This window comes from Cynocephalus volans, chromosome 9 (genome assembly GCF_027409185.1).
Source record: "Cynocephalus volans isolate mCynVol1 chromosome 9, mCynVol1.pri, whole genome shotgun sequence".
NCBI lineage: Eukaryota > Metazoa > Chordata > Mammalia > Dermoptera > Cynocephalidae > Cynocephalus > Cynocephalus volans.
Window position 1 is genome coordinate 7,507,411 of NC_084468.1, and position 12,590 is coordinate 7,520,000.

The 12,590-nt window shown below is 54.8% G+C and overlaps 1 protein-coding gene across 1 annotated transcript in view; it reads left to right on the forward strand.

Annotated features, from left to right (window-relative positions):
- The first annotated feature begins 6,199 nt into the window (after positions 1-6,199).
- OTOP1 (otopetrin 1) overlaps positions 6,200-12,590 on the forward strand; it is a 31,566-nt gene continuing 25,175 nt past the window's right edge. Inside the window, exon 1 of the mRNA XM_063107292.1 lies at positions 6,200-6,602. Coding sequence (XP_062963362.1) covers positions 6,200-6,602 — 403 coding nt within the window. The remainder of the gene's footprint in view (positions 6,603-12,590) is intronic.

Below are 12,590 nucleotides of genomic sequence, written 5' to 3' on the forward strand. Positions count from 1 at the left end.
GAAGTCTACCAGGTTTCTGCTAGGCACAGACGACTGGTCGCTCTGGGTGCCTTTGTAGCACTGTGTAGATCTTTCTCAGGACTTATCATCTTCCTCCTGGTATTGCGGTTATTTGTGTACTTGTCTTATCTCCCACACCAGAGCGTGAGCTCCGCGGGGGAGGATCCTGCAGCACACGGTTCACCTTTGTATCCCCCCGGCCTGGACGAGTCCAGTGCCCGCCTGCAGACAGCTCTCCGGCAGGTTCAAGCAGACTTGGGAACTCTCCTACCACACTATTCCCAACCAGAAATTGGTTAGGTGTTTTCCGAACTGGTGGCCGCAGAGATGGTATCTGCCTCCTGGTAACAGGAGGTTTACCGGGGCCGGAGCCCAGGGTGTGATGGAGTGACAGTCGGCCCAGCACGTAATTCCTTGCCCTCCTGACACTGGCCGGGGACGCCCCACACCACCAGCCCCGCCAGAGAACCACGGAGGGAGTGGGAGGGGAGGCCGGCCCACAGGCCCTGGGAAGCCCTGCGCTGGGGCAAGCAAGTGGGAAGGCTGAGTGAGGAGCCAAGCCAGGCGAGGAGGACAGGCCTGGCCAAGCCGGGCCGGAGCCGCCACTACCTGAGAAAATGGAGGCAGCCCTGGGGCCGGTGAGTGGCCCGGTGGGGCAGGCGGAAGCCGGGCGGGCGGCCGCCCCCCAAGCAGGGCTGGGCTGGGGGTCACTCACGGGGCTGGGCCGGGCCGGGCGGCTCCCTCTCTGCCTCCGCGTTGTCGCCGTCCCCGTCCTCGGCTGCCACCGCCCCGGGCTGCTCACTCGGTCTTGTGGCGTGGCTCGGACGCTCCCAGGAATCTTCTTTTATGCCGGCCTGAAACCTCGAATCCTGAATAGGGCAGCTGGCTGCTGCAGCTAAGAAACAGTTCTTTTCCTGCTCCACACTTCAAAGCTGTTGCCTGTAAACGAGGCAGCCTCTCCTGCCAAGGACAAAGTGGCGGTCAGCCCCCACAACTGGCCACCAGCAGCGGTCCTCCCTTAAGAGACGGCAAGAGGAAGGTCCACAAGTTTCCCGGCTGCCTAAGGCCCAGTGGCCATCTTTTCCACCTCAGCTACTCAGCGCCAATCACCGCAGCCATCGCCATCTTAGGATCTCCTTGGTCAGTTGAATTCTTCTCCCTCCCGCGAGTAGGTCTGCTCTGCCATGGCGCTGACTCTCGTAGGCTCCGCGGCAGGCTGTGGCCAGGCCCAGCAGCGGTGGGCTCCTTAACCATGTTTTTGTGATGAGAACACTTAAAATCTACTCTTGCAGCAATTTTCAAGAATACCATTCACTGTTAACTATTCTCACCGTATCATGCAGTAGTTCTGTGGAACTTACTCATCCTAACTGAAATTTTGTTATCTTTGACCAATACCTCTTAGCATCGCCAACCCCCAGAACCTGGTAACTATCATTCTACTCTCTGCTTCTATGTGTTCAACTTTTTGAGATCCCACACATAATTGAGATCATGCAGTATTTGTCTTTCTGTGCCTGGCTTATTTCACTTAACATAATGTCCTCCAGGTTTATTCATTTTGTCACAAATGACAGAATTTCCTTCTTTTATTTAAGGCTGAGAATTCTGTTTTGTGTATACTGCATACCATATTTTCTTTATTCATTTACCCATTGATAGGTGCTTAGGTTGATTCCATATCTTGACTACTGTGAATAAAGCTGCAATGAATAGGTTGCCTGTGGTGGGTTGAAATTTATCTCACCGGAAGATAAGTTAAAGTCCTAACCCCTGGTACCTCTGAATGTGAACTTATTTGGAAATAGGATCTTTGCAGATGGAATTAACATGTAAGCTAAATGGGGTCATACTGAAGTAGGGAGGCCCTTAATCCCATATGACTGGTGCCCTGATGATAGGAGCAAAAGAGACAGACACAGACAAAGGGGAAGATGGCCATGTGACAACAGAGACGGAGATTGCAGTGTTGCTTCTGCAAGCCAAGGAATGCTAAGGACCATCAGAAGCTGGAAGAGGCAGGAAGGATCCTCCCCTAAAGCCTTCAGAGGGAGCACGGCCCTACTGACATCTCAATTTTGGACTTCTGGCCTCCAGAACTGTGAGAGAATAAATTCCTGTTGTTTTAGGCCATCCGAATGGGTGGTGCTTTGTTACACCCATCTTAAGAAACTAATAAACTGCCCGACTCTTTTATTCTTAAAAATACTGGGGTTATAGAGCCATCACCAAAGGCAACTGGAGGCAAAATCTTCTCATTGCCATTTGGGTCCTGTTGCCCATCAGGGTAACTGTCCCTGTGTCACCTCTGGTGGTCAAGTGTGCCAGTTGCCCTTGGGCCCTCTGTACTCCCACCGTCCTCACTGGAATCAGGGAGCCCATGTCAGGGGACAGCATGTCTCCCATCATCATCCACGTGGCACTGAACTGTCACTGGGAAGCAGCTGCCTGGTCAGGGCATTTGCAGCCCCTTACACTGAGTGAGCCGTGTGGCTAGTTCTCACGGTGGGCTGTGGGCAGAGGGACACACTCCAGACGAGGTGAAAGCAGATGGCCAGGAGGCCATCAGAGCATTGCTTGTGTCCCCTCTGTATCTGCCCTCCGTATCTGTCATAAGAAGTTGGGGGTCCTGTGCAGCTCAGGCCTTTGAAAAATATCAGCGGGAGGCAGAGAGCAGTGTGGGTAAATCTCTCAATGGGTTTCAGCACTGTCCTGAGAAGAGAATAAAGGGGATAGACTTTAGTCTCTGTTGTGTCCAGACGCATTTCATTGCTTATTGAATGTAATCAAGGTAGCCCAGGGACAGTCCCACCTGATTTTCAGACAAGGATTGAGGATTATTTATCTTTGTACTGAATGAGTTAAGGTAATGCTAGCTGCTATAACACAAATTTCAAACCCCCAGTGGCTTAGCACAATGCAAGTTTATTTCCCACTCATGTAAGGTCCAGCTTGAACAGGGAGAACCTGCTTCACCTGTCACTGGGGGGACTTGGGCTGACATGCTGTGCCATCTTCAGCATAAGGCTCCAAGGGTGTTCTGGGTAATGGTGTCAAAGTCCAGCTGCTAGGGGGAGGAGAGAAGACGGAGAGTGACGTGGGAGGTTTTCATGGCCTGGGCCTGGGGTGCTCCCATACTCCACTGACCACTCCACTCCACCTGGCCCCACCCAGATGCAAGGGGCACTGGGACTTAGAACCTCTGGCTGGGCAGCAGTTTCCCAGTAATGACAGGTTGGAAGGGGAGCACACGTATGATGGAACTCACTGCCTCACACAGCAGGAGCTCAGGGAATAGCAGTATCTTTTTAAATTTTTTAAAAGATGACCAGTAAGGGGATCTTAACCCTTGACTTGGTGTTGTCAGCACCACGCTCTCCCAGGTGAGCTAACCGGCCATCCCTATATAGGGATCCGAACCCATGGCCTTGGTGTTATCAGCACCACACTCTCCTAAGTGAGCCACGGGCCAGCCCGAGTAGCAGTATCTTAGGGACATTGTATTTGGCAGGCACTTTCCAAAAACTGCTTCGTATGTATCAATTCACTTTGTTCTCATAGAATCTCGTAAGAATGATTATTTTTAAGAGCTTTATTTGATAGATGAGGAGGCTGAGGCACAGAAAGGTTTAGTAACGTGTCCATGGTCACACAGCGTTAGTGATGGAGCCTGATTCAAATCCCGCAACCTGACTACAACTCACTCACCTAACCATCACTTGATATTGCCTTTCTCTGAAAATCCATGTTGAATGGAGCTGATTGATGAAAAAGAGATAATGGATGGAAATGTGAGTTGTGAAATTGCAAAGTGAAATAAAAACAGTGGTGGTTTTATGGGGGCCTGGGACATTCATGGGGCCCTTGCCAGGCACCAGGCTCTCTCTTTCCCAGGTTCCTGTGGCACTTGGTACAAAATGTGGGTTTCATCTTGCTGTCCCCAGGCCTGGCACAGTACCTGGCACATGGGTGATGCTCAGTATAAATTTCTCGATGTATTGAAAAAGAGCACATGCTGAGTGCTAGAGAGCAGAATAAGCCAGACATAGTTCTGCCTTTAGGGAGCTCAGAATTGGAAAAACAGTTAAAAATTTTTGTAGACAGTTCCCGTGATGTGTGAGAAATAGGGGTGATGGAGAGGGGGACAAGGCCACAGGGGAACATGGAGTAAATAGAAAGGATGAAAAGAGCCTTCTCACCTTAGCCATCCATCCATCCAGCCAGCCAGCCAGGGAACACATATTTATTGAACACCTGCTATGTACTGGGCGCTGCTGTTGAACATGCTGGAGATACTACAGTGGACACGACAAAGTTCGTCTCACAGAGCTCTTGTTACAGAGAGAGAGCAACGTCTACACACTGCAGGTAATGTGCCAAGAAGGAAATGAAAAGCAAGGTAAAGGGATAAAGCACGGCTGGGAAGATGCGACACTGTGTCTGTCCTACACCCTCATGGATCTGATGAGGACACTCAGGCCTCCCTTGATCACTCACACACCCGTTCGTTAGCGCACTCATTAACTCACTGGTTTACATACTGAGTGTCCACTCTGGCTTGGCTCTGGGGACATGTGGCTGAAGAGCACACAGCAAGCTCCAGTCCTGCAGGTGGACGTATTCCCTGATTACAACCTGTGTCTCACGCTCCTTGCTTTGCACGTGCTGGCTCCTCTCCCAGGGTCACCCTCTGCCATGCCTGCCCCATTCCAGCTGCTACTCCCAGGAATGAAGACCGTGCAGGTGCCGCCCCTCGTCAGCCTTCCTCAGCCCTGCGCTTCCCGCAGCTCTGCTCACGGCGGCTGGTTTCTCTGTCTTCCCCTGGGCCATGACCTCCTAGTAGGCAAGGACGAAGTCCCACGGTCCGTGCTGTCCAGCTTCCCGGGGAGGACTCCCGAAATATTTGTCTCCACCTGAATGTCAGCTCCACAGAGGCGGAGTCTTTCACAGCTGAATCCCCAGCGCCTGCAGCAGAGCTTGGCAAATGGCTCACGTGGGGTAAGTATGTGCTGATGGAACGAATGGATGAATTGAATGAAGGCAAGGCAGGGTCCCCAGGTCGACTCCTTCCGGGTCAAGGGCTCCCCCACCCCTCCTTTTTCACTCAGGACGGGCTACTGCAACTTGCTGGGCAAAGAGCCAAACGACAACGTGGGCCCATTTGCTCCAAGATGATGCATTTCACGATAGCAGCCGCAGAGCTGAACCAAGACGGCGGGGTGTCCTCCCCGTGCCGCGCTCCTCCCCCAGCCCAGCCCCGCCTTAGGACGCGATTTGTTCTAGTCTTTCGGTGGCTGGAGGGCGCGGGATCCGAATCCTCACCTGGGCGCAGTCAGCCCCGCGCTCGAAGCAGCCCGCCCTGCGCGCTCTCCTGCGCCGACCTCCCAGCCCTCCTCCTAGCGGCGCCCCGGCAGACTCAGACTCGGGGGCCCTGGAAGGGGAGCCGGGCGGGCGCCGGGCCACATCCCCTCCCACAGCCCCAGTTCCCCTCCGTCCTCGGGGGAGGACGAGGGATGATCCGTCCTCTCGGGAAGAGCCTCAGACAGCCTCATCCGGGATGAGCCGACGCACGGGCACACCAGGCGGACAGACACACAGACAGACCCACAAAAATACCGCCCCGCCCCCATCCCAGGGGCAGGTGCCCCCCCCACCCTTAACACACCTCGGACAGACAGACAGCCCGCACATACCATAGAAATACCCAGGGGCGAGGACAGACGGACGCACGCGCGCGCACCGACACACACCGGCTCCCCCAGGCCTGGACCGCTGGGGACGGTCCGGAGCAGCGCACGCCCCCTGCTCGGCCGCAGCCACGCCCCGGGCCCAGCCCCTCGGGCCGGCTCTGCGAGACCCTGTCTGTCCCCGCCCTGCACCCCGGGAGCCGGCGGGTGGCACGTCTCGCTGTCTAGCGTTTCCGGGCGCCGGGGCAGGGGCTGGCTGGTGTCCGGGGGTTCAGGAGGCGGGAGCTGCCCGTGCGCGGCGCGGAGTGGGCAGGGGCTGCCGCGGGCGTTGCGGTGACAGGGGAGGAGGGCAGTGGGCGTCGGGGAGCGCGTGAGGGGGCGGGGTGGGCAGCTCGACGGAGGGCGAAGGGGCAGAAGCGGGGAGGGCAGGCGTCGGGGGTGCACAGGAGAGGCGGGCGGAGCGGCGAGGGCGTCGGGGCAAGGACAGAAGCCGGCCAGGGGGTCTCTCCAAGATGCCCGATGGCCGAGGCGCACCCGCCGTGCACCGGGCAGCTGCCGGCGCCTCGGATAGGGCGTCGTCGGGGCCTGCGGTCTACCCACCGCCCCAGTGCCGGGCCCTGGCGTCCCCAGAGTCCCCGGCCCCGCGGCGCGCCTCCTCCCGCGCCAGCGTCCCGCAGAAGCTGGCCGAGGCGCTGAGCAGCCAGTACGGGCTGATCGTGTTCACGGCGGGGCTGCTGCTCCTGCTGGCCTGGGCCGTGCACGCCCTGGGCGTGGGCAAGAGCGACCTGCTGTGCTTCCTCGTGGCGCTCATGCTGCTGCAGCTGCTCTGGATGCTGTGGTACGTGGGCCGCAGCTACGCGCACCGCCGCCTCATCCGCCTCAAGGACACGCACGCCGGCGCACGCTGGCTCCGCGGTGAGTCCGGGCTCCGGGCGAGTGCGGCCCCGCCCGCCAGCCGCCAGCCGCAGCCCGGCAGCATCTCCGCACGCGCCCTGTCCTCCGTCGGCCTCTTCCCTGCAGACTTTTTCTCCTTCCCTGCAGACTTTTTCTCTGTCTTTCTGCGCGTCTTTCCGGGCCCTCCCATCTGCCCTTCCTCCTCTCTTTATCTTTCTGAAGCCTGGGTCGTCGCAGGCCTCCCGTCTGCCTTCGGGCTCCTGCCTTAGGTCCCACCCTGAGAGCTACAGCTGCACAGACTTCCTCACCTCTTTCCCGGGCGTCAAGCTGTGCGTGGGTTTTCCTGACCCCTTGATGGAGGCCACACTTCCTCTCCTGGAACCCACCCACGGCCTTCTCAGATCTGGGCCCAAATGGCCTCTTTTGTTGGATCCCCTCCTTTGCCCTCATCCTGGGCTCCAGTCATTCTCAAAGACTTCCAGTTCCTATGCTCCAGGCCTTTGCATATTCTGTTCCCTCCTCCTGGAAAGCCCTTCCCACCCTCCCACCTACCCTTCTGCTCCCCAAGACAGAGCTCAGGCTGACCTCGTCCTCCGCAGGGAAGCTTTTCTGACTCCACCCTCCCCCACTCTGTGGTTCTGACCTTGCTCCACCACCCCTCACTGTGCCCTGGGTAGACGCTGTTTTTGTTCACCCTCCGTCCACTTCACCCCCCTGGGGGAGCTCTGTGATGCTTGTCACAGTCCTAGAGCCACCTCGGGGCCTGGCATGTAGTAGACGCTGAGGAAATGAGGTGGCAGGAAGAGGAGTGGGTGCGTGGGTGCACGGGGGATACAAGCACTCCCTAGGTACTCACGCACAGTGATTGCAATCGTCAACACAGGAACTCTCCCTCATCAAGGGGCTGCCACTCTTGAAGGGGAGACAGACAGGATGCAGGTCACAGGGAAGAGGTGGTAGGGAGCGGGGTTGTGGAGAAAGCCACTGCCTGAGAAAGCTTCTGGGAGAGGCCCGTGCATTTCACACCATGTGGTTCAGGCCACTCGATTCTCACAATAGACCTGAATTTAGATCGCCATTAGAGTGTGGCTTCCACTTTCCTTGCATGCATGACCTTGGGCTAGTTATTTGCCCCCCCTTCCACCCTGCCCGCCCCAGTTTCCGCATCTGCAGAATGGGAATCACATTGGGCAGGCTCCAGGGACTGCGGGCACAGGGAGTGTGCCCAGCGCACAATGATTCTCTTTCGAAAGCCACGTTCCCTTCGAAGGCCTTGCCCAGATGCACGTCCTGTTCATGTGCCTGGCGGCAATGTCTCCTCACTCCATGGATCACCACGGCTCTGTCTCTATACAGCTCTTTTGGTCCTTGTCAATCTCTGCTTCGTATTATGACTGTTTGGATATGAGCCTTATCATCCAGATGAGATTCTGGTTTCTTAGGCTCAGGGACTGTGTCTAGTTCTCTTTGCTTTTGGGAAAACTTGACACGTCTCCAGGGTGGCCCAAGGTCCTGTTCCTGGAGTGGCTGTTTTAGAGAGGGTCATGGTTTTGTGACTCTGTGAACTGCAGTCAATATAGTGCTGTATATTTTATGCAGTGCTGTATAAAACAAATAAGCAAAGACAGGAAATGTTATTTTAGGGTATTGATTTACCCTGGCTAAAAACATTGCACCCACAGGCTTTTCACCATGATCTCGTGGGGTGGAAGCGTTCTTCTTGGTCCGTCCCTCCTTCCGTTCTCCATCTGTCCTTTCTTCCCTCCTCCCCCATTCCTTCTGTCTCCTCCCTCCCTCCCCGTCCCTCTTCCCTCTCCCTCCTCTCTTCCTTTCTTGCTTCCTCCCTTTCCCTTCCTTTCTCCTCCCTCCCTCCTGTCTTTCTCTCCCTCCTTCCCTTATCCTTCCTTCTGTTCCCCTCCCCCCCTTCCAGGATGACTTCGCACATTGTCATCCGAGTCACTGGGTGAATGGTCATGCCACTTCCCTAGTTTGGGAAGCCACAGGGAGGAGCAGGCGTGGGGACGCAGGACCCAGGTTTCTCTTGTGGACATGTTACTCTCGAGGTGTGTTTTAGACACCAAGTAGAGATGGAATAAATGAGGCAAGATGGATCGTCATGGCGATGGCATGGGCCCTGGAAGGCTTGGCTTGAGGTCTCAGCTCTACCACCTCCCCCTTTCTGGGTCCTGGTTTCCTCCTCAGTGACATGAGAGTCCCAGCCGCCTCGACTTCACTCAGGAGGAGCTGGGAGATGCTGAGAGAAAGAAGTTTGCAAAGCCCTGTCCATTCATTCCTGTGGGTTCGTCAGAGAAGCAGGAGGCTGACTAGGATGTCGGGAGGGAGGCCCTGGTGTCAAGGGGAAGTGTCTTCAACCCCGCAGGGTTTGAGGTTTCCCCTGGAATCACAGCTAGAAAGACAGGTTTGACTCGGGAACTTAGCTCTGAACCGGCACAGGCGACAGTCTTAGGAGTCTGCTGCTCTGAGTAAGAGCCACTCTGGGATTCTGGGCACTGAGGTTTTCCAGAGAAAGTTTTTGGGTCTTAGTGTGAGCTGTGAGGCATATCTTTGAGCAGGAATATTCTGTCCCATTTACTGGGTGTGAGGCAGTGAAAACTTCCTTTGGAACAAAAAAATGTTGACCTCCTTAAAAAAATAGGTAGCAGTGATGGATCAGGAGTCCAGCTCTTTTGTTTGCTGAGTCAAGGGATTGATTTCTCCTAGAAGGAGTGACAGCAGCCTATCTCGTGCCTGCCAGTGTGTGCAGTGACATGAAAACTCAGGGAACAGCCATTTCATCCCAGTCAATACCAGGCTTCAGTTTCTGTTCCCTTCCCATTCTACTTAAAAGACAGCATGGTAAAGTTAGTTTTTTGCGGGTTTTTTGTTGTTGTTGTGTTTTCCTTCATCTTTCTGTGCGGTCTGAAGACCAGAGAACCAGAGAAGTGGTTTTAACACAAAGTTTTGGGAACAGTGGCGTGAGTAAGAGCTACATTTATGGAGTGCGTTTGGAGTGCTGGGCTCATTACAAGCATTGTCCACACTTGTTTCCTTTACAAGCCCAGATTTCTATGTGGGCTTTTGCCTTAAGATGAGGCACACCCAAGTCTGTGAGGCGTGACGCCCGTGTCCAGCGTGGCGACTGCATGCTGCCCCGGCACTGGGTTGCTCAGAGCACTGCGTTCGCTGGCCCTTAAGGGACCAGCGGTGAAGGGGCACACGTGAGCTGCTGTGCAAGACCAGCCCAGGGGTGGTGGCAGCACTAGCTGTAGAGGTGAAGGTCAGGAACACAGTGATCGTTTTTGGAAGCAGGCTGTCCCCTGTGAGAGAGTGAAAGTTGCCAGAAGGGATGGGTCCAAGTGGTGTGTGCATGTGTGCGAGTTGGGGGTGGGATGCCATGGGGGACGGTGGCAGATAGCAGAGGAGGAGGAGACAGAGGGAGCCAGGATGGAGGACACAAAAGTGCACCGGGTCCCCACGCTCAGGGAGCCCCCAGTCTGATAGGGCAGCCAGGACTCAGGAGGAACAGGAGAGGATGGTCTCCGGGGTTGCCAAGCCTCGTGTGCCGTCATGCGGCAGAGGGTGGTGCCCCAGGAGGGGAGCAGTCAGCGCCGCCCGAGGGACCCCAGCCGAGCCCTGCTGACTTCAGGGCAGGTGCAGCAGGTTCCTGGGTCTGGGCTTTACTTTACTTTTCCTCCTCAGAAGGGGTGCTCGCTGTAATTCTACAGCCTCACTCTTCTGCAGACACAGCCTCTCCCAGACACTCCTTGTTTCTTTGGGCTTTCTGTCCCTGCCACTGGTGTAACGAGCCTTATGTCACTGTGCCCCAGCTTTACTGGGTTATAGTTCACACGCGCTACAAGTCACCCATGAAAAGCTTGTGATTTGATGGTTTTAAGTACATGCACAGATATGTACAACTATCACCACAATTTTAGAACCTTTTACCCTCCCAAAAAGAAAGCCCGTCCTCTCACCCTTCTACATTCCCCATGTCCTTCCAGCCCGAGGCAACCGCTAACGTGCTTTCTGTCTCTACAGACTTCTCTGTTCTGGACGTTCCTATACATGGAATCACACAGTGTGTGGTCTTTTGTGACTGGCTTCTTTCACTTACCATGTTTTCAGTGGGATAGCAGTTCTTGAGGTGGCTGTTATCACCCATTTACCTGGCAGAAAGCTGAAAGGGCTTCAGGAGGAGGGTTGAGCTCTCCATCATGGGAAATATTTGAAGGGAGGGAGAAACAGAATAGGGATACGGTCCTGCTTTGGGGCAGATGTTATGACATTAACAGGTGACACAGAAGGTAAAATCCCTCGCTGCCTTTGCTTCTGTCTTAACTGAGCAGAAGGACCTTTGAAACGTGCAGAGAGCAGCAGAGAAGGGAGCTATGCCCACGGCATAAAGACACCTGTTGCTGTGGCAGCGCCTTAGGTCCTGTTGCGTTCAATGGCCTGGATGGAACGCCCACTCCGCAGACACTGGCTGAGCTCTGGGGTAGAGGGGTGATCAGCGTGGCCCAGCATAGAGGCGTACAGGGGAGGGTGAGCACGCTGCAGACAGCCAGGGGAGGGTGAGCACGCTGCAGATAACCAGGGGAGGGTGAGCACGCTGCAGACAGCCAGGGGAGGGTGAGCACGCTGCAGACAGCCAGGGGAGGGTGAGCATGCTGCAGACAGCCAGGGGAGGGTGAGCACGCTGCAGACAGCCAGGGGAGGGTGAGCACGCTGCAGACAGCCAGGGGAGGGTGAGCATGCTGCAGACAGCCAGGGGAGGGTGAGCACGCTGCAGACAGCCAGGGGTGGTGGAGCATGATGGCTGGGAGCATCTCCCTGGGCAGGGCACGGAGCTTATCTTCTCTACCTCGGTTTTCTCATCTGTACAATGGGGGTGATGCTGCCTGTCATGAAGGGCTGTTCTGAGAATCACTGAGTTAGTCTGGCACATAGTAAGAGAAATGTATTATTATTGAGGGATAAAAGAGTCAGTATTATGATGCACGGGTTGGGGTGGGGCAGAAGAGTAGCCTTGAGGTGAGGACTTGGGGTTGAGTAGGACTTTCTGTTTTTGCTGGAATCTGAAAGTGAGTTCAGAGACACTGGCAGGATCTGTGTTATGTAGAACCCTAAAAGGCAGGCTTCAGACCTTGGTGTTGTCCTGTGGGTCATAGGGAGCCATAGAAGGTTTTAAAGAAAGAGAGGGTTCTGATTGTATTTGCATTTCAGAATGATCACTTTGTCTGCAGGGTGAGACCTGGGTTTGAGAAGAATAAGACAAGAAGCTGGGAGACCACTTAGGGATCAAGTGGACTTAGGGAGAATATATAAGGGCTCAAGAAGCTGCCCTGAATTTGACAAATGCTTAAAAGAATACACAGAATATAGAAAACCTAGTGTAACAGAGACACCCAGCAAAGTCCAGGAGCAGATCAGTGTTCAGAAGGCAATTCCCTCATGAAAGGGAGCAGTGATTCCATCACGTCTCCTGGGGCCACTATAGGAGAGTCTTTCCTAACTGCATGCATTTTCTTACACACTTGTTTTTTAGGATGATATTTCCAGTCTAATGGAAAATATAAACATGATGTCAGGATTTAAGCATCAACAAGAGGATGTGGCAGCCTCAGAACGGATGCAGGTTTAGCATTGATTGGAAAAAGGTCAGACTGTGTGTGGGTCTTGTCCTCTGAGCATCTCATGGGCACCTGTAGGAGAATGGCCGTGGGAGGAGTGGAAGGATGCCCAGTCCACAAGAGAGAAGGACGCAGATGTTGCAGGGTAGAAAATACCACAGCCTTATACCTGTCAGTACCAGGTCATCCTTTGGCTTTCAGCAAACAGAAGTTACTTCTTGTGGGAAGCCTTCAGACCAGGTGCAGTTCCTGGGTTGTATGTTCTCATAGCATCCTGTTCATTTTCTTCCTAGCACTAATCAAGAAAGAGATTGTATTATTCAATTACTGTTTCTTGAGCTAAGCCAGATTGTGAGCTTGCGAAGCCAGAGACCCTGTT